At 41.3% G+C, this 22047-nt stretch overlaps 2 protein-coding genes across 4 annotated transcripts in view; one reads left to right on the forward strand and one right to left on the reverse strand.

The window, feature by feature from the left end:
• Window positions 1-1366, forward strand: part of RIMBP2 (RIMS binding protein 2) — a 136696-nt gene extending 135330 nt beyond the window's left edge. For 2 of the 3 annotated variants that reach the window (XM_010150130.1, XM_010150131.1), the window contains 2 exons: window positions 488-622; window positions 1223-1362. In XM_010150130.1, coding sequence (XP_010148432.1) covers window positions 488-622; window positions 1223-1249 — 162 coding nt within the window. In that variant the 3' untranslated portion in view covers window positions 1250-1362. Of the gene's footprint in view, window positions 1-487; window positions 623-1222 lie in introns of all 3 variants that reach the window. The other variant, XM_010150129.1, reaches the window with a different exon arrangement.
• A 5299-nt stretch (window positions 1367-6665) lies between these two features.
• Window positions 6666-21439, reverse strand: PIWIL1 (piwi-like RNA-mediated gene silencing 1). Its single transcript, XM_010150132.1, has 20 exons — window positions 21359-21439; window positions 19414-19574; window positions 18646-18755; window positions 17888-18102; window positions 16676-16797; window positions 15949-16029; window positions 15401-15598; window positions 14877-14988; window positions 14380-14500; window positions 13683-13800; window positions 13415-13529; window positions 12533-12720; window positions 11865-11937; window positions 11347-11547; window positions 10935-11038; window positions 10372-10442; window positions 9711-9864; window positions 8705-8830; window positions 7496-7643; window positions 6666-6782 (listed from the first exon to the last, which is right to left on the reverse strand). The coding sequence occupies exons 1-20, from the start codon at window positions 21437-21439 to the stop codon at window positions 6666-6668; spliced, it is 2616 nt and encodes an 871-aa protein (XP_010148434.1).
• Window positions 21440-22047: the final 608 nt, after the last annotated feature.

Here is a 22047-nt window from a genome sequence, read left to right on the forward strand (position 1 = left end):
ACAGAGGCCACAACCAGCCCGGAGCCTGGGCGGCAGTATTCCAGCACTGCTTGCCCAGCTGAGCTGTCGGCAGTAGCTGCCCATCTGTTTCCCACCTCCACGGACCGCTGGCCACAGGAACCAGGCCCAGCCGCCTCTGGCAGACCTGTTCTAGAAGTGACCCCTGTAGAGACCTGAAAGAGCAGCTGGTTGACCTGAGGCCGTGCAGCCTGGTGCCAGGCACAGCTGTGGCGTTGCAGCCCAAAGGACCCAAGCCTAGAAACCGTGTGGGAACGGAGTTCCTGCCCCACCGCTCAGCACAGGGAGGCATTGGCTCTCCGTTGCACACGTTAGCTCTTGTGCTCCCCAAAAATGTGTAAGCTCCTAAGGCACCCCGGGCCCTTAGATGAGTATTTCTTCTTCCTCCCTGGCTTTGAAGTATTTCCTTTCCCTCCTGGGAGTGTTTGCTTTAACGGAAACATTCACAGACACTGTTATCATGCTGCAGGGTGAACTTAACGGACAAAAGGGGCTGGTTCCTTCCAACTTCCTTGAAGAAGTGCCTGACGATGTTGAAGTCTACGTATCCGACGCACCCTCGCGCTATGCTCACGATACGCCGACGCGTACAAAAGCAAAAAGGGTAAGCAACCGAATAAGAAAAACTTAATTTTTTTACTTTCCATTCCATTGTCCCATATATAATTTAGACATTTCCTTTAACATTTTAAATCCATTTGCCCATTTAAAATTAACTTCCGAATATCTGAAATAAAACACGGGGAAAATCGACTTGAGCTAGCCTTCACTAGCGTGTCGCATTTGTGAACGAAGGAACTAAATTTACCATTGGATTGCAGTCGTTACCTCCAATCAGCTATACTTTTGAGTCTCAACAGCTTTCCCCTGGTGAAAGTAGTTACTTCCGAATGCTTCTACCCTACTCCTACCCGATGCAGGATCTAGAGGAAAGCACAAGTTCCTGTGGGCAGGAGACTGGTACAAGCATTCCTTTAAACACAGATGTCAGTGCAGCTGACTGGCTGATTGGCAGCGCTCACGGCTTAATCCTCACGCCTCCCTGGTCCAACCAGCGTTAGTTAATTGCCCAGGGACTTCTTTATGAAAGACTAATCGTGTGTAGAGTATCTCATTTTTGGTTTTGTTTCATCACTGCAATACTTTTTATATATTATATATTTTATATATATTTTTATTTCTTTGCTCATCTGCTTGGAAACAGAAGAAGAGTGTTCATTTCACACCTTAATAAGGCAATGTAGCCTTCACGTAAGTGAGCAACTGAAGATACCAATAGAGGTTTCAGTTAAAGCTACCTGGCTATCTAATGCAAGTCTTGAAACTTAATTGTGGGGGAAAAAAAAAAGAAATATGTCTCCAAAACCCTTGGCCACAGAGGAACAGGCATCTGCTTGGAAACAGAAGAAGAGTGTTCATTTCACACCTTAATAAGGCAATGTAGCCTTCACGTAAGTGAGCAACTGAAGATACCAATAGAGGTTTCAGTTAAAGCTACCTGGCTATCTAATGCAAGTCTTGAAACTTAATTGTGGGGGAAAAAAAAAAGAAATATGTCTCCAAAACCCTTGGCCACAGAGGAACAGGCTGTATGCTTTTGCTGTATCTCGCCAAGACTATTTAGTTTTCTTAGGAGACAAATCCTTTAAAAGGAACCCTTGGGAATAAGTCAATCAGCCCTCACTTTATGACGGTCAACGTTTGGAACATATTTCTTCATGAGCTAAGTGTTTATGTTTACATAGAAAGGAGAGTTTGATGTCTAATTACCCTACAAACTAAAGCTGCATATTGCATTGTTAGCCAACCTGGGATGTAAAAATTCCAAGTTCCTGTGTCAAGGAAAAGCACAACACCCCCCCACCCCTTAAAGAACGTACAGGTGAAGCGCAAGCCGATACCTACGGTAGTTTACAAGGGTACAGTTGGTTTCCGACCTCATTACGCTCAAACATAGCTACGCCAATTGTCTGCCTTAAAGCGTGCTTTCCACCATCGCTCACACCCCGCTTTGCCTAAGACCAACCCTTCAATCTAAAAACCCCTCCGCGTGGTCCAACTCACTCGGGTTTCCACTTGAAATATCAGCAGTGTTTGGTTTACCAATGCAATAGACGTCTCCGTATGAAACATGCAGCTCACGGAATGAATGCATTAGACTACACACATGGTATCTTCAGGTGTACGTTGGGGTGCTTTACCAAGTTGGTTTTGGTTTGGTTTTTTTTTTCATTAGAACTAGACCTTGATTTAAAATCAAAGTAGGCTTGAAGCCCCTTTGCTTAACTCACTGTTGCACAAGTGGCCAGTAAATTGCTGATGTTTTACCTCCATCCTTGGGTCCCCAAGGCACTGCTTTGGAAACACCATCCTAATTGCTAGGTCCCGCCCTTAGCATAGGCTGAGCAGTAGTTTTAGCGCCTTCATTCAAGTGCTTTTGTTGATTGGAAACAAAAAACCCCATAGCTGTTTAACCTATTTAGGAATGCTGCCATCTGACTACGGTACAAGTACCCACCCAGCAACCTCCCAGCTGCAGCGCCACGTCAAGCGGTCAGGGTCTTTAAGCTTTCTTTGATTGTGATTAAGGTTCATTTTAGCTTTTTCTTTCTCCTTTTTTTTTTTTTTGGTTTGTTTGTTTTAAGCCAGTGTGCCATCCTCTCAAATATGTACATAGTTTGCCAGCCAACTTTAAAGGCATTTTAAAAAAAAAAAAAGTGATCATGTAGCATTTTAAGTAATTTCTTCTGACAACAGTTTGGCTTCTAGAGATTGGTAATCTGCAGTAATTAACACATTTACTTTCCTTAAAGCGATAGCTAAAAGTATCTCTCCCATTTCTGTACCATCAGAGTACTGAAATGCAAAGCCAAAACCGGTTCTGTGGCTTTTGTGGCCAGAACAATGGCAAAACAAGTGTATCCAACACTTTATACAAGTATAACCAAAAGAGGGCTCTAGTGGAGTGTTGTTTGTTGTCTGTACGTTTTCCATAAGCCCATACGGCATTTTAAGCCACAAAGAAAGGAACCAGCCCTTTTGTTGAAGTGGGTAATGGGACAAGTGATGTTACCAACTTTCTTGATGATAATAGCTTTTTAAGCCTTCAAACATTCAATAAATTATAACAATGTACCTAATAGGTTCCTCCTGAGAATACAGGTACATCCCGGAGAGCACCATCCCCCACAGTTCATCTCCATTCTGGGTCACCTACGTCACCTATGGGTTCTGGTAGTCCCGGGAGAGGCAGGGATATGTCCTCGAAAAAGAAAAAGGGGCTGCTTTCCAAAGGCAAGAAACTGCTGAAAAAGCTTGGTGCAGTGAAATGATTCATGTTCTCCTGGACAACTTGTAAAGCTTCCAGTCTGTGTATTTTTAGTTTTTTTTAAACGTCAAAACTAGGGCTTTCATGACTATGCAGTGCAACTTTACCAAACCTTTGCATTTTTAACTCTGACATCAGTAGAATCATGTGAATTGCTAAATCAAAACAGCAAGAGAAAAAGAAGTGGATGTGCTGTTGCAGATATTTTCTGTCTAAAAAATAATTCGGTGGGATTAAGACCAGAAGAACATGGTTTTGTTTGAAGTCACCTCAACACCTGCAACTCCATGGGATAAATCTCAGCCTTTAATCTCCTTTAACCATGAGCGGGGGAAGAAAACTCCACTCATTGATCCCTGGCTCAGAGCTCGCCCCACTGTATCTAATCTTTATCACGAGCAAAAATGGTCTTGAAACTCCTAGTTTAATCCGCCTTGATGTTTTGCCTTATTAATGCACAATGATTTGTACTGTCTAATAAATCTACAGCGTATACTTCGTATGTACTGTGTATTCGACTGTCTTCATCTCCCCCAAACATGGTAACTGAAGAGCAAGTACTATGTTGCCGACTCCATTCAGTGTCTGATGTAACTCCTGGGAGTTTGAAAGTGCTGTGCAAAACGCTTTCATTTTGGTTTTTTGCTTCTTTTTATTTTTTTCCCCAAACCAAACCCCTCCCCCCCCCTCGTATCAATTTCTTTTGTCAACGTTTTCACTAAACTGAAATCAGAGTAAGTTATTCAGAGACTCACCCACAGTTTCAGCCTCCAGTTTCGGAGCTCCTGGTTCACTGTTCTAAATCACGGGGTGGAAAAACCAAACTCCACCACCACACCACCTTTACTCCCCAGCTCGTTCCCCCGCGGCGGTACAGGCCTAAGTTTAAAAGGCGTTTTCATATTGCTGATGTCAGGTGCAAGACAAAGCGCATGCCTGACGTGAACAACGGTGTTACGTACACAAGCCGCAGCCAGTAAAAAGGCTGCAACAGATGATAATCAAATATTAATTGCAATATTGGCATCTCACACAAAACAATCTTACACATTGATGGCAGTCATTGGCTGTTACTATTTTGTAATTCTTGTCCATTTGTAAATTGTTTTTACTGTTTATACATACTTTTCAGACTGCCTTTCTTTTTGTAATTTATGGAAGGTTTATAAATGAATGATCAAAGCTTCCCCATTGTGTCTTCAGATAATAATGTAAATTACTGTAAGATACCGTGTGCTAGATTATAACATTTAATTAAAGAAAATCACCGGCCTAAATTTGTGGTAAAGTACTGTGTGGGTGTGCATGTGTACAACTGTTGTGTACTATATTTTATATAAATAAATAATTTGATATTTTGTAGAGTGCAGTATGTTTCATGAATCTCCTGTATCAGCTGCTCCATCACTGCATTAGTCTTCCCTCCCTTTCTAAGGGATAAGGTAGGGTTGGGAAGGACCATGCCCAGGAGGGATCATTAGGCCTGCACGCCCAAACACGGCACCCTCTGGAGAGGGAGCCCTGAGCAGTACCCCCTGCGCACCTCCCCGCAGCTGACTGCGGGAGCAGCTGCTCTACCCCCTTCTCCCTCACCTGACAGAAACCAGATCAGAACCACTACCTGTGACAGGTGTGAGTGAGTGACAGGAAGAAATACCAAACACTGAGCAGTGATTAGGGAAAGCCACCACCACATGACATCAGCAAGACCAAACTATTTACCAAAACCCCGTTCGCTCCAAACGGCATGTGGGAGAAGCTGGTACAGCGCACTCGGCCTAGGAAAGAAAGAGACCTGAACCGAGTACGGTGACAGCTCCCTCGTTTTCCAGAGCTGTCACCGGCTGCTGAAGTCGTCTTCGGAATAAAGGCTCACGTAACTGCAAGACTCCGGGAGCAAATGGTTAGATGGTTACATAGCTCGTGTCACATAGTACACCCAAAGCCCACTCTTGACGCATGCAGGCGCATACATCCAACAGGATCAAAACAAGCATGGATTACAGCAACAACTTTATTGAAATCTCAACAAAGGAACAAGGTTCACAACATGTTTTAAAAAAAAAAAACAAAAACCAAACACATGGCAATAATCCAAATCCTTCCACGTGCACTAGTTTGTGCCTGGTAATGCAACAACTGGACATCAATTTCCCGTGACACAAAGCTAACTGCTTTACAACCTAAGCAACTGCTGCTGCATAGTTACCGACGAAAGTCTCGGAAGTATGATCAAACCAAGGCCTGAGCACTGCCCGTGACCTGGAACTGCACAACCCAACCCATCAGCAGTAACACCGTCTACCTCCTTTGCACATCAGTGCACTGATGGAAACGACAGTCATCGTTGTCAGGTACCAAGCATGCTGTTAAACCACGGCAGCCAAGAAATCCAGTTCATTAAGTTACAAATGTGCAGTTGGCCAAACCAACGCACTGTGCCGTACATAGGAAGCTCCAAGACTAAGATGATAGTCCACACTAGGTCCCACAGCCCCCAAACAACACTCAAGCTTAGTCAAAGCCGTCAACTTTCTGTGGCGAGAATACTGCAGCCCTAGACACTAGGAGTGCTCCTATAGCTGTGATGTGATAGAGAGAGGTAGTTCTGGCTCTGACACTTTGGTATACACAGAGCTGCCCCCTCCACTACGCCAGTCTGAGAAAGTCCCACCTCACCTTCCCTCCACTCCGAGGGAGACCCAAGTCAGCACAAGGTTCTAGTTGGTCTTCAAACTTTTTACAAGGCCAAGTACTACAAATCCTTCTGCAGGTTTGGCAGCACTACGCAATCTTAAAAAAAAAAACCTTGATAACCAAGAACAGAACAGCCGACAGCCTCTTTTTAAGATATGAAATAGTTTAGGAGACAAAATTTTCCCTTCATTTTAACAGCCAAGAAAAACAAGGAAGGAACAACTGCAGTTTGAAAATTAAAAGTCTAATGTGCTGACTGGAGAAGTTTGGTCTTCATAACTATGCCTCTTGTATGCTAAAAATAATGCTGTGTAAGACTTGCCCAAAACGTGAATAAAAATAACACTAACCGAATCTTTTGTGAAGAATCCCAGAAACAATCTAGTAAGTATTAAAAGATAACAACATATTATATGTTTTTTATGTCAAGCAGAGACCTATTCAAAATGCAGATCTGCTGTCTCAAGCTTTTCCCAGCTACAGTGTATGAAGTTCCAGGACTGCGGGTAGTGGTTATCCCATGCACATGTCTCAAGAAAAAACAAGACCAAAACACACCCCAACATAAACTCTACATTCCCTACAAGGAGCCGCACTGGTGTTTTTAGCTGGTAACTCAGGTTCAAAGGTAGTACAGTTTGTCTGAAAGCAACAGGTTTGGTTCTTTGTGAATACTCTGACCTACAAGGAAAGCCAGTTTATGGGCATACTGGCAAGGCGCCGGCACCCTGATAACACCCTGCAGAAGGGAAAAAAATACAAGAATTATTTTCAAGTCACTTACACAAGCATGCATTCAACAGTCCTGGAATTCCGAAGTCCGGATACATGTAAAATTTATATTCCCTCTAGTTTAGGCAGATTTGTGAACCCAACATTACATACACTGAACACATTAATAAAAATGTGCTTTACAGAAGAATAGGTGCGAATCCTTTCCAACTCTGTTCCCCTCCTCACTCCAAACGCCCCCTACGCAGGTTGACGTTTGACGCTGGATCTCACAGGCGGTGGGACGCAGGAAAATCCCATGAAAATTAAGGATTACAACATTGACAAACTAAAGCACGCCACAGGCACGAGCTGACCGTGTGCTGACCTGGGTATGCAACAGAACAAGCCTCAAGGGAAACGGAGGAACACAGTTCCACCTGCACAGAGAATTAGGTATTTCTGCAGGTAAGAATCATTTCAGATTTGCTTTTGACACAGAATTCAGGAATAATACTCAAAACAATACATATTTTCTAGTGAGAATAAAAATTAGTCTTCAGAGAGATCACATAATTATAAAACACCTGGTTTGCAAACCACCACTCTAGGGGAAGGGGCTGTCTGGATCCACAGGGGTGTTTCAAAGATACCTTTTTCTACCTTCTTGTGTGTTGCTGTTGCACAGCAATGCACAATCTTAGAATAAAAATACTGTCACTTCCCAGAGAAGATACTCACCGACCAGTTGTAGTACATGTGGCAAAGTTTGTAGGTTAAACGTTGCACGTGATCTGGTTTCAGTTTGCTAGTGTCATAAATTACGTTATAGTGTGTGGGTGCAACACAACCACTTTTCACCGACTGACTCACAATAAAGAAATCATACCTGTAAGAGAAATAACAAAACCCCAGAAGCCTCATGCAAAAAGGGCAGCTGCTCTGGGAAAAACGCAAATCCCCACGATGCGTCTTAATTGTTTTCTTCAAAGTCACTTTATGCATACAGAGTAAACCCCAAAAGCATCCCTATGCTCTGGTCACAACGTTCTCCTCTATTTCTGAAAGGCCATGAGATGTAGAATGTAAAGAACAGGTCTTAACACCAAGATCTTGACCATTCATCAGACTCAGTTGTCCTCCCGATAACCACCCTGTACACCTACGTAGCTCACGCTCCTCATTTACCCCAGCACCCCCAGCCAGGTTTGGATGCTTGTCACCTGTCACAACACTGAAAACACCTGCAGCGAGCTGGTAAAATCCATCAGAAGAAAAGCAGAACTCCCTAGGGGAGCTGTGCGCCGCCACCGACTGCGTGGTTCCCTACATGCTCCAGCATCCCTCGGCCAAAGTCCTGTACTGAACAAGCTCTGCCTTTCCCACACACCTGCTCCGAGTCTCATGAAGCATGACTTGCAAGAACATCCAATACTAACAGCAAGCAATCGACGAGATCTGTGTGTACGTTTTACCTACACGTGTAACTACAATGCCGAGTCTTCTGCCAACACTCGCTCACAGAATGCACCCTTACAAAGTAACAAAACTTCAGGCACAACGTCAAAACTACAGCCAGATGGAATTTTTTTGGCCAGACAGTTGGGCAACCCCATCCACAGTCACTCATTCGCTGCTAAACCTTTACAAGCCAGAAGAAGAAACACCAAAAAGTGAAACACACACACACGCACGCTTAGAGCATGTCTAGAACACTGATGTATACAAACACTGCATACTGGTGCATACTGGAAACTATGAGACTGCACAGTGCATTCCTAACACTTCTGCTTCTACACCTCTTTCCTCTACACACTCACTATGATGTCTTTTCAAAAGGACAGAAGTGTGGGAAGTGTTTTCCTACTTCATCCCACGGTCAATTTAACATCGGATACACTTCATTTATTACCAGGTTGCCAGCAAACAGTTGGTTCTACACAAACTTACCATTCTGGTCTGGTAACCTCCACATCAACAATAGTACCAGGGGGCGGGTTTTTAAATTCTCCACCAGACTGGGCAAAGAACCTGGCATTCACTCGTTTCTTCACAATTATCACAGTAAGTCTTGGACTAAAATAAATGAAAAGGGAAAAAAATCCACACCTTATCCTGAAAAACTGCACTATTTCAGGAGCAGGTTATCTAGAGCTTCAAATTCAAATCGAGAGTTCTGAGGGGCATTAGTTTCACGTGAGTCTGCACTGATTAACTGATTTAGATTAAACCAGATGCTGTTCCTAACTTTAGATTTTTAGTTTCAGGAGCAACTTTGACAGTATTTCTCGCCAACCTAGCTTATATTTAACTTCATAGGAAGACACAAAACAGATCAAAAAGGGATCTTCTAAAGACAGGTCTGATTTGTACTCTCTCTCTACCTCATCTTTTCATACAGAAAAGACTGCGCTTTAACAGTATTTTTGGTAAAAAGCAAGCCATTAACAGAAGCTCAGTGGAAGTAAGCACTTCAAGCCCTGCCAGCTGTGGCTTGTTTTGTGCTCTGCTCAGAGCAGAGCAAGAAACCAAGCTACTGCAGTTGGTAATTTTTAAAGCAGAATGTTGAAAGCTGTGCAGAACAGCAGTGGCTGGACAACAGCTAGTCCCTTCAGGAGCGCAAGGGAAGACACCAGACACTTGTGAGAGTTATCAGGGTATGAGCAATCAGCGGGGAAAAAAAGCATTAATTACCATATGCATTAAGAATGCCAGAAGAGCGTATGCACATGTATGTACGGATACTTGTGCGGTGCGTGTACTAAAAACTTTCCCTATAATATTACAAGCTAGGTATCTCGGATCACATGAACACTCACCACAGTCATTTATCTGAGTGCAAGTGAAAATAAATAAGAATGAAAAGGCGACACATTCTTCACCTCTAACCACTTTCAGTATTCAGCATACATTTGTCTTACAAGATCAAAACGGGGGTTGGTGGAAACAGACTTACCTGTACTCTTTACCAACACTCTTCAAGCAATCCAGAAATTGAGGCACTTCATAATTAACCAAAGTATTCAGTTGTCCATCTCCCACACCATCACGATACACAATAATACGAGAGGGCAAATACTTATTCCACTTGAACCATTCTCTTAGAGCACCTGAAAAAAAAAAAACACATCACAAAAAGAGTAAAACCTGTTAGCTACGATGACAACTCATTCCAAAACAAAAATCGATCTGTATTACTGGAAAAACAACAGTAAATTTTGAAACCTAAGGTCCTCAATCTTTCAGTACCCTGAAGTAGGTATGCACTGTGACACACGAACGTTACCTGCAAAAGGTAACAAACCACAGAAAGAAAGAACCTAAGGAGAGGATCCGCTCTGCCGGCCTTTCTCGCAGCAAGGACCTGTAATCCTTTACCTCTCTCTCCTTTAAAGCATGCTTTGAAGTACCTTGGTAAGCAGTACTGAATTATTGTTAAGAAACATGAGAATCAAGAGAATGTACACAAAATGCTATTTATTCTCTGCAATATTAACAACTGTATTTTTAATCTGCAAGTTGATAACGCATCCCCCTCAAGGCAGCTGAGGAGGTGTGTTTTCAGGAAGCTAAAGTGTCATCCCTTGGACCTGACTCAACAGAAAGCCTTCCCTTACTTTGCAAGCAGACTTTGAGCCCATCCACGAGTTCTTGCCCACGACCTTGCACAACACAGCGGGAGAACCATCTGTGAAAAAACAAAATACAAGACGACCTTCAAAGCATATGCCAGGCTTACTTCAATGAAGGTGTTTTAAATGGCTATGACCACTTCTTAGTCTTTACGGCTACTGTGGGTCAAGGCAGCCAGGCAAGAGTTAGTGTACCATGAAAACATTCCCCTTGCGAAGCCCCCGTGGTAGACAAACACCTTACCACCCTCTGCAATTCCTCTCAATCAGAAACCTTCCACATGTCAGTTCAAAAGGGAGAAAAGCCTGTCAGCTGATGCCCTTTATTCATCCCAACCCTTGCCCTGCCATTTGCCCCTCTCCCAAGCACTGTGGAAGGAGGACAGGGCTATTTCTTAAGGGGTGCCATGGAAAAAATAATTCACAATATATAGTTCTTATTGAGAAGGTACACTAAATCCATTTGGACACTTTCATGTTGGCCCACCACACTCAAGCTACTTTTCAGTTAAGGGACAGATAGATTCTTTTCAGCATTCAAATCTTACCGCGTCATTGTTTGATTCAGGCTAGCGACAAATCCTGCAATTGACTGCTTCCCAGCTAAATTGTCATGGTAACAATCAATTCCCACAACCATTACCTGTTTCAGCTTAAAAGGAATCAATACAGAACATGTATTAGTATGTGAAGACATGCCAAACAACCACTTATCCCCATCCTATAGTGCAACAAGACCACAACATCAGCTGCATGGTTTCAGGACACTTCGGTAAACCACAGGCACAGAATTCTTGAATTAAATGTCTCCTGAAGTCCTATTTAACCTCAGGCCTCTTCTCGCAGACACAAAACAAACTACACAAAGAATACTCCACTTTCTTTTGGGAAGCAAAGGCTTGCTTTTTAAATAAGGCTCAACAAAGAAACAGTTACCATTTAAAAAAAAAAATTACTTACTGGGATCTCAACACTCCAAAGTTCTCCACCCATTTTACAGTTCATTTGTAAGGCAATTTTTGTTGATACAGCCATAGCAGTCTGAGGCTTGCTCAAAGTGCGAGCAAGCACGCACTGACTTGGGATGGGACAATCTGTACATAAGTACTTCTTGATAGCATCGTACTTATCCTTTCGGGAACTAGACAAAACACAAACTGCCTTCAAAGGAAAAAAAAAAAAAGTGTTTTCAAGAAGCTGCATTCTCAGACTTACAAAATAGCTATAGTTCTTTAAGTAAAGTTTCTTACGCTTACGAGAAATATTCAAAGTGTTCACAGTGAAAGAAATACCTGTGAAGTTTCAGTGTCTACACTTCAGGGCCAAGTACAAAGGCTCTTTTCCAGAGCCTGCGGTTTGGGCAGGCATGCAGTAGATACTCGGGAGCCAAGAGTTTTGTTTCTGAGAATGAATCCCACTAATCTTAAAACATCAATTAGAGATTACCATGATTTGAAATTAAGGATTCAAATACATACTATGTTTGTGTCAGGGGTAACATTTTGCTGTAAAACCCTTAAATAAGCTTCTGTTCTATCATCTACTTCAATCCTGAAAAGGAAGAGAAAAAATGCTTACAGGAAAAAAACCTAACAGCTATTGAAACTTCTGCAAAACCCATAAATGCTCGTTATGCATCAGTACTGTACGAAGCGTCACATTTAAAGCTATTAACAAATGTACAATATTCACACATTTTGAAGATTAAGAGCAATCATCTCCAACTTAGGCTTCCAAGAGCAATGAAATTCGAAGTTACAAAGCAAGCACAGGTACTTAAGTACTTAAAGGACATTTGCAATGAGAACAAATCAGAATATGTCCAAAGTCAGCAAGGAAATATATATTTCTTCTTGTATTACATATAGCTCCACTCAAGGTTTTGCTCAATGACTATATGCCTAATACTCTGGTTTTGGTATGCTTTAACCCCCAGGGAAAGCTCTTGAACTAAAGCATGAGTAAGTAAAGCAGTCACTAAAAAAAACTGAACAGTTTGCATATCAAAAGCAACTTTGTTGTAGTAAAAAGTCTCAGAGAAGTCAGTAGTGTGACATACTACACTATCTCCTCATTTAACAGCCTAAGCATGCTGACCTTAGTAAGCAGTAAATGATTTTTCCATCAGCTCTCTAAAGCTACTTACACGGTTGCCTTGTTAATTCTGATTCCCATAGCTGGTGTGACTTTAAACAGATTCTGAAGTAATGTGTTAGCAGCATCAAAGTTGCGCCGCGTGTATATTAATAACCAGTTGTCCAGAGGCTTTGCACAGATTAAGGGAACTCCCCTAGTTTCCTTTGACCAATCACCAAACTGAGCATTGTAATCAAACTGTGAAATAAGAGATGGCAGAAAGAAAATCAGCACCAGATAGCCCAGATAAGTCATAACTATTGGCTGCTCATATTCTGTGCTACAAAGACACAGCTGTTTAAAGCATTTTTCTTTTTAATAAGGAAACTGCTTGAGAAAAGTATTAGTATAAAGAAGGTACCAGATCTTTTCAATAAAAACAATAAAAAAAGCTTTACCAAATACAGACATACACACCAGGTACTGTAAAATGCCCTCTTCCTTCTAGAATGCATAAGACCTCTACTACAGAGCAAATACATCGTTTTATGACTTATTCATACTGAAGAGTTACCCCACCTTGACTGAACAGATACTGTATGTGTTCTGTCTACTGAACTGACCTAATAGTGGCTTTTCATTTGAAAGTCCTGGCATTTTAATAAATGGAAACTAGTTAGAAACATCTCTAGTCTCCTAGTTTGTGTATTAGAAGTGACTTTGTTTAGACAGACTGTTTTGCAAGGAAGACACAACTGCAATGCAAGCCAGAAAAATCTTCAGGCCTTTCTAAACACAAACTTGTAAACAATTTAAGAAGTTTGTCAGTCTCCTGTTTGGACAAAGACCTGTGTATAATGTTTTCACTCATAATCCTTCATTTATAAACCAACAAGTAATACTTCTTTCATCTGTGAGAGATCCAGAAGATTTTAGAAGTTATTTTATTTACCATACTTCCTGACTGAAAGATCTTTTCTCCTTGAACAACTCTTCCCTTAAGGGATAGTAAGTTAGAATCAAAGCTTAAACCCCAGTTCCGGAGCTCCTTCTGAACGTTGTCATCTCTGTTTAAAAAACAAGACTTAAATTAAAACATGAAATTTGTTCTTGCTGAGACTTTTTTTTTCTTGAACCAGTAAGTTTTGTTGCAAGAAAGAAGTTTATCATACAAATTTTTCGTGACAAACACAAGTACAGAAGATATTAAGGTAGCATACTTTCGGATGTAGTCAATAAGTCTTCTAATCTGACACTGTCTTTGCTCAGGCGGCAGTCGTGTGTGAACAGACAAGTCTTTCATCACATTAAAATCGTTTCGCATCTTCTCAGTTAACCCTGTGAACAGCAAAATCTTTTTCTGAGTACAAGTAAACTTGCAAAGCGTACAGATTAACTACGCGTGTACTGCAGACACGTAAAGTGCTGTCAGAGCAGTGACCAAGGTTTTCAGTTGCTCCCATCTGCGTACACAAAAAACATCTACGTTTTTGCACTTGAGAGCCAACCACCCAAGATATACAGCTCTTCACTTACATTTCCAAAGCAAAACACCACAGTGCTGCGATGGACAGGTACTGCTACTGCAAAGTGAGTATCTCAGAGGAAAATATTTATGTCTCTTACAAAGTTAGCGATTCATAGTAAGTTTCTTTTTTTCAAGAGGTTCTACTGCCAAAAAACTCTGCAAGTTATCAGAGGGCCAATGCTGAACATCACACATAAAGACTATGCAACATCAAAACCCCTCAAACTTTTCAGCCTCATTTAACTATCTGATCTTTTAGCTACAAAACTCGTTTCTAAACTCACATTTATATAAACAGAGTATTTCCAATTATGTTGGCAGGATGCTGCTGTCAGAATACCAGTTTCAGTACACATCATGTTTTGACGGATGCAAAAATGCTACAGTACCTGTTAGGAAGCACAGCTCTGGAATTAGAACCACAGGTCCTGGCATCAAGTTTCCTCTCCTCCTCTTAGTCTGACTGATCAAGACAGGCTGGTTCAAGTCAGTAATTTCTTGATTATATTGCTGTATTAGACATATATATTATACATTAGTTTATTTATAGCAAACACCCCGTCTTCTTAACAATGTTCACTTTAGAAAAATTACTATTTTTCCTAACACAAACAACCAACCAGCAACTTTTTTCAGTGTGTGTGAGTGGCACAGTTTCACTAGAGAACACCGCAGAAACCACTCAAAGGATAGCATTTAAAAACAAACCATGTCAGATTATAGCAAAGGCAAGAAAGCAGAGAAAATTAATCATAAACATTAAAAATACAATTCTATTAAAGAAAAACATGAATTACAATTCCATGCATCATAAATAAACCTCTAACAACGCCCCTATGTTTCAAGTTAAAGCATAATGCACACACTGATAGGTAAGTTTCCGTACACTTTTGTAGTAGTCCACGTAGCTGATCTCAGAACCATCTGCTTTTCTAAAGGTACACTGTGGATTGGCATCCCAGTCGATGTCATCGATTCTGTACGTTCTGTTATTGTACCTGAATAAAAATTTTTTAAAATAAGATTAAATTGTCAACAGAAAAGAAATAGAACTGTGGGACAAAAAAGTTAACAGCAATACTCATGTGAGTTGGAAGTTTATAGTTTATAGTTCTCCTATAAGCAGAAGTGACTTCAAGTGAGTTGGAAGTTTTTCTCCTATAAGCAGAAGTGACTTCAAGTTTCCTATCGTAACAGGCTATCAATTCTACTAACAGCTAAATTGTAGTAAAACCAAATAAAAACAGAACAAATCCAGCTTTCTGCTTCTTTAAATGCTGTCAAGTTATAAACTCATTGAGGAGACAATGGTATCATTTTCATGTTTTCTGGTGCTTTATGGTATGCTACAGGACACAGAAAATCCCAAAAAAAAAACCAAATCACTAAGATAAGTCCAAAGAGACTTACTTGGTAAGAACAATTAAGCCTATCAGCTCTTTAGCACAGGCATCTCTAAATCTTTGCTCTTCAACCTGGTAATACAGACTGTACATAAAATCCAACACTGTTTCACTGCGAAGAACCTTATAGCTCACATCTGTACATAGCATAATGTTCTCCTCGTACTGGAGGATAGAGCTTGTGAAGCCTGGCCAGACCATCAACCTGTCAAAAGAAAACATACAGAATCTTAACGTGCTTTAAAACACCTCTATTCTCACCCTCTGAGTTATTTCTGTCCACTTTCCCAAACACTAGAAAGCAGTCAAGACTCAAAGAAACCATTATCCAAATATAAACAAGCTCCTGAAAGTTAGCAAAACCAAAAACATTTTAAATGCAGGTATCTTTAGTCAACTTAAGATAAACGATTAATTTAATGATGTAGTGATATAACTGAAGTGAAAGAAAGAATGACTCGAAAGCTAAGAAATCCATTTCCTGGATACCACCCAGAGTGGTAACAAAATATCATCCTTTCTCCCTCCCAAACCCAGGTATCCTTTTTGCCAAACCTGTGACTAGGTATGTTGATGGGGTCACTGGGGTTGTAATAATTACGTCCAATCTGCTGCAAATTCAACATCTTCAAAAGCCTAGAAGTTGAAATATGGATGTCATTTACCATTATTAGTTTATCAAACCAGGCATAGTCCCATCCCTCTGCACAACCTCTCTTTTTTTGTTCATCTCACTAGATGAAACAGACACAAATGTCAACTTTTCATTTTAACTCAATTTAGAAAGGCCATGGACACTATTAATGACAATTGAGAGTAAGCATATAACCCAACCCTTCAGCAACCAGTTGAAGGTAGCAGTCTGAACCAGCTACGTTTCAGGTGAACCAGGCAGTCCAGGTACCAAAGCTAGGTGGAAAGACTACAGCAGAAAAAGTAACTTGCCAGCTGAAGGTCCTGTACTACCATTTACTTTAAGAGGTAAGTTGACAGACACAAAAGCAGGGCAGAGATAAGACTGACTGCCTACAACAGTTCACACTCCAGTCTGAATCTGATTGCCCAGGGAAAAGGTATAAACTCATTTCACACTAACACATGCCAGAAACATGCCCGTAACTGCACATTAGAATGTTGCCAGATGTGGCTGACCACATAGTAATCGTAGTTACAAAGGCTTGGAAACGTACATTTGTAATACTGTCTATTCTTGGAAAAGGAAAAACTTAAGTCAGGTATTTTTAGAATGACTTCTTATGAAGATATAACTTGGACAGCAAACCTTCTAAAAATGATGTTGTAAAATTGCAGACATGTAGGTGAAGTAGGTGGCAACTCATTAGTCAGTGTGATTGTTATCTTCACGTCCTCTCCATTTCGGGTCCTACTAAACACTTCAGTGACCTGAGAAAGTGAACTCTGGTTAACAAAACTAGAGGCAAACAGGGCTAAATGTGGATTTTGCTCCCTTAATAGCAAATTGGATTTGTACATTAAGATTCTACGTAGTAATTCAAGACTTGGCTGAAAGGAATTTCATTCCGTACTACGACTGTAAACTACAGCATAAAATGACTCATTTGTTTGGACGAAGATGACTAATGGAGCGGAATGGAGGCTACCCCCAAAGCGGCTGAATTCAAGATGAAGACAGGGAGATTACTTATCAATCACCATCGTGGCAAAAAGACTCAACTTGAGGAAATAAATATATTGCCAATTAATATATATGTAATTACAGATTCAGGTGCTGGGAGGCATTAAAACACATCGTGAAAACATCTTGCCCCCTTCTCCCTTTTACAGGCTCAACTTCACTCTGGATTCCTCTGTCCTTCCCTGTTAACTGGTTACACTCAGTCCCTTTGATGAGGCAATGACTGGCACAAGGGGCAAAGGGGGTGGAGGCAGGGGTTACCATCAGTAGATGGTGTGTTCCCTCCGCTGCTCCTTTCTTCTGAGATTTTTCTGCTGCTCTGGCATTTTTCCCTCTTTTTAAATACACAAGAGGTGCCATCAACTTTGCGGATGGGCTCGGCTTTGGTCTGCGGTGGGTCCGTTGCGAAGCCAGCTGGAAATGGCTGCGTACAGCACAGGGCAGCCCCAAACCTCTTCCCACAGGGGCCAACCCAGACCAACCCAGCTACCAAGACCTTGCCACGTACACCCACCACATCCACCCTTTCAGTTATGCTGGATGTTAAAATACAGAAGTTATGAAAGGATTTAAGCAGAAAGAAAACTAAAGGAAAAATACTCTCTGTACTATCCACTTCTGTATTATTCTAGCCTGCAGAACCTAAGCATTAGAACAAGACATTCATTACCTCATTTCTCTACACAAGCAAATTAGCTTATACTGATAGAGTCAATCCAACTCGATGTTGCTCGTGGGACATCAAGTCTCTAATTTCACCCAGACCAGTAAGAAACAAAAAGCATCATAAAATGCAAGTCAAAATAAAAAAATAAAATTGCATTCTCTTAATCATACCTTATTCCCTAGTTTCTTGGGTAAAAACAATATTGATCCATCAAATGCATGTGTCTTTCCAATTAGCTCTTCATGCTGAAAGAGCAAAGCTGATCGAAGACGGCGTGCTTCCATCTCAGGACTATAGCCAACATGGTACTGATACAAAGCCCACTGGGGTCGAGACGTCAAACGGAAGTAATTTGCAGTTAATTTTATTATAGTACCTGAAGAACCTAGAATGAGAGGCAAACATCTTAATTGTTACAAAATTTCATGGATAATTACAGATCTTTCATTTAATTTGGTTTTCATTACTCATTTTTTGCTATCTGACCTACAACACCCTGGATGAAAACCAAAAATCCTACCGCATACAAAACATATATTATACTAGAACCTTGTACAAAGCTATAAAGAGACAACAAAAGGCCAGCGATACAGCTGCCTACTAAGTACACCAACCCACAATCGAGCACCAGCACGGCCCATAGAAAATCTAGGTGAGAAGGAAAACAACTATCCTGCTTCTGGCCCAAAGGGCCTTGAGCAGAACTAAGCCTACCTGGGCCTGTGGCATGCTCCAGTTTCCATTCAAACAAGCAAAAGTTATCATTCAAATGAGTTATGTTGTGATGTCTCACCGAGTTGCTTGCAATACAAAACTATTATCAGCACAGATCCTGCACTGTTGAACACTAAAAGCAACGGCATTCTAGCAAGAAGGCAGGAGCAGCATGACAGCCTCCTTTCATGTCTATAGTCAAATCAGAACATACCAGTTTTTGATTCTTGAACATGTTCTATGGCTTGCCGAGTATTTATCCCGAGGTCATGGAAATCTCTACGACGTCCACCCCTATCTGCTAAAGACAATTCCTGAAAAATCCTGTCGTTTTGAAATTTGAGGAAGAAGAAGAATTACAATCAAGTTTTATATATAAATTAGAATTAAATAAAATTCAATTTTGCAAGTGAGCTATATATAAAATTAAGAGAAATTATGACGTTAAGTTTCAGCTTTTGCTATGTAGTAAATTCATTTTAAAATAGCATTCAAGTAACAGGTACTGGCTTCCTGAGATTTACAGTCAACTAGTAATCAAATAGAAATCTTACTAGTCAGATGAAAAAAGTAAACCCCCCCGAATGAGTAATCTCTTCTGCAAGAAAGTTTCTCTTTCTTTAAGGAAGCTGAATTTCTTTATTAACATTCAAGAAAACAATGAAATATCAAAATGAAATTTACTAGTGGTAGTCATGCAGTTAATTGTGCCAACCGCTTTCCAATTTTTTTTTTCAAACTATTTTGATAGAGGAGATGGCACAGATGGAGAGCAAACTTAAGGTAGTTTTTAAAATTCCTGGTTCAGTTATGCTGCACCTTAGAATGACAATACTATTATCACAAGGTATGAACAATGAACTTTTCCAAATCTTAGGAAGATAGTTCATTTTGACAAGAAAAAATAGAAATACAGACTAAAGAATGTCTTAATTGCATTCTCTTCCAAACACTTGCTCTTGCGAGCAATGAACTTTTTCACCCCTTCTGACCTTCTGGCCGTCCCACGCTCTGGCTTTGTGGCACACTCTGACGGCCCCTCTGTCGTCCACGGCCAACAGGTTCTTCTGATACTGATGGAGCAACACATGGCTGCTGAGGGTGCCGCTGGCCGGGTGGCTGACTTGGCAAAGCCTGTTGAACCTACAATAGTTGGGAACTATAATAGCTGGCTTTACTGTATGCATACAGGGAAGGGGGTTTTCAACAATCCTAGCCTTCTCTAGAACCACAAGATAATTCAGGCTGGAAAAAACCTCAGGCAGTCTCTAGTCCAAGCTCCTGCTCAAAGCAAAGTCAGTCACAAGGTCTGATCAGGTTGCTCAGAGATTTATCCCATCTCCAAGGACGTAAGACTGCACAACCTCAGTGGGCAACTCACTGCAGTGCTTGACTGTCCTCATCATGAAAACCTTTTTCTTTATGTCCAGTCAAAACAACTATTGCTTCAATTTATGCCCACTGTGTCTTGTCCTCCCACCATGCACCACTACAAAGAGCCAAGCTCCATCTTCTCCAAGTAGCCTCCTTGGAGGCTGCAGTCTCCACACTGTAGAAGACTTCCCAGGGACTGACCAATCTATCCTCTTTCCTACCTCTGCAGCAAGAAAGATCACAGAGCTGTCAAGACATTAGTAAGGAAAGGCAGGCCCCGACCTCCTTAAATCTCACTAACACTTTTTGATAAAAATGTTAGTAGTAAGAACTTGGTGTATTATAGTACCTCTGTATCAGCCCAGTGTAAGAGTCAAATGGCATGGTTCACCTCTACAATACATGGTTAGTTGTTCACATCTTCCCCTGCGATCAGCACAGACCATGTTCTCACTTAAACTGAGACAGAGCGCATGCCTAAGCCCTCATTTTCCAAACATCTCATATAAACCCTCCTATTCATTCCACAACATTTTTCAACATGTCTTTGGAAACATTTCTGGAACTAACCTTCTTTGAGGGAGATACATGCAGTCTACATGGCAGAACAGTGGTCCCTTATACAGGGGGGGAAAAAAAAAAAAAGCCAAAATGGACTTTTCTCCACTCAGCATCAATATTCACAGTCCATATAAAGTACCTAAGCCTTACTGCTTCTTTTACTTCCCTCTTCACCCACAGCAGGACACCGATATCACCTCCTGACTTCTGCTAACAATTCTATTCACGTCAAAGAGACCAAATTTGAAGTAATCAGTCCTCTTGGTTTATAAATGATGCTCCAGGTTGAAGGGGTACATCAATGCTACTGCTAATGCAAGATGCATTTCACTGTTTGAGACACAGAGCTGTAAACTACCTTCTATCACAATTTAAACTCATCTGAAACTGGCAAGAAATGGAATAGGCACACTCCTCTAATCTAATCACATTTTAAAATGAAAGATGACTATTAATAACTGAAAAATTTGATGAACAGCTTTTAAAAATTTCAAGGTATGTGGCAATGACTGCAAATAAAGACGTACAAGCCATTCTCAAACTACAGCTTGAATAGGACATACATGCACAAAACAAGCCCTAAACTCTAGATCAAATGCAGAGACAGAAAGTCCTTGCTATTAAAATTGAAATCAACAGGAAAAGGTCACAACACGTGCCAGACCCAGGTTCTGCCCAAATATGCATCAACAGCAGCAACAGCCTAATATGTTCTGCTTCTCTGCAGGTTATCACAGCAGACAAAGCAGACTGTGAAAATGTTTCCTTATTTTCACTAGCTCTACTGTGACACTGAACTATAAGGGAGCACTTATTTGTAAGCATACAAAATTTTCCTTAATGAAGAGGAGCTTATAGAACCACACAACTGATGTAATGTATACATACACACATATATCATCTAACATATACACCTGATATTAAAATAGGAAGTAGTTGAGCTATGACATTTTAAAGCCTAGCTGTGCGAATTAAAAGAAGGACCAACTTACAAATGCAGGGCCTACAGTGGGAGTAGCAGTCTCCTGTGCTGGAGGTCTTCCTCTTGCTCTGGCTCTAGCTCTTCCTGTCATCTTCTCTTCTAAGACAAACCACCCTCAGCATAAGTGTTCAATCTTGTCCTTCCCCACCCTTATTCCAATAAATATTATGAGCAACAGTATTGCATTTGTCCTTGTGACATTTCAACTGGTTCAGTAAAATATATCACCCTCTGCAAATTTCCCTGCTCTTGGATCCCCACACTAACATAGCCACAAGAAGTCACATGGGGAACTTACAGCTTCTTATAGTCAAGTCTGGACTAGCGCAGCCCAGAACAAATTCTGAAGCTGTGAAGAAAGTCAACTGGATCGGAGAGCACAGCAGGATCTACAACCTCGGCCAAGTGTAACTCAGGACCTCCTGACGTTACTGTCAAGCTACACCAGAGACTCAACACAGGCTAATGGGTTACGTGATTCTAGAGGCAGCACACACGTCACCCAACGCACACACCAACCCTTGGCAGGTCAGCTCCCTGATGACGGGAACGCACCCCAAGTACCTATGCATCCTCTCCCCCACAGCGACCCTTCCCTTTCGCCTGGGCTCGGCCCTAACTTCTCCAGTAGCCTCGAACAGGCTGTGCGGCCAAAATCCGCGCCCAGAGGCACCCCCCGACCCCTGCCAGGCCCCCAGA

This window comes from Eurypyga helias, unplaced genomic scaffold, assembly GCF_000690775.1.
Source record: "Eurypyga helias isolate BGI_N326 unplaced genomic scaffold, ASM69077v1 scaffold8124, whole genome shotgun sequence".
In the NCBI taxonomy this organism is placed as follows: domain Eukaryota; kingdom Metazoa; phylum Chordata; class Aves; order Eurypygiformes; family Eurypygidae; genus Eurypyga; species Eurypyga helias.

What these genes read in the sequence shown, in the direction of transcription:
- PIWIL1 (XM_010150132.1), bottom strand. Translation starts at nt 21,439, where the DNA reads ATGACAGGAAGAGCTAGAGCCAGAGCAAGAGGAAGACCTCCAGCACAG. An exon ending in CGGCCAGAAGGTCAGAAGGG is followed by an intron (nt 18,756 to 19,413) that starts GTGAAAAAGTTC and finishes TCAAAACGACAG; the next exon opens with GATTTTTCAGGAATTGTCTT. An exon ending in CTGAATCAAACAATGACGCG is followed by an intron (nt 10,443 to 10,934) that starts GTAAGATTTGAA and finishes GTTTTTTCACAG; the next exon opens with ATGGTTCTCCCGCTGTGTTG.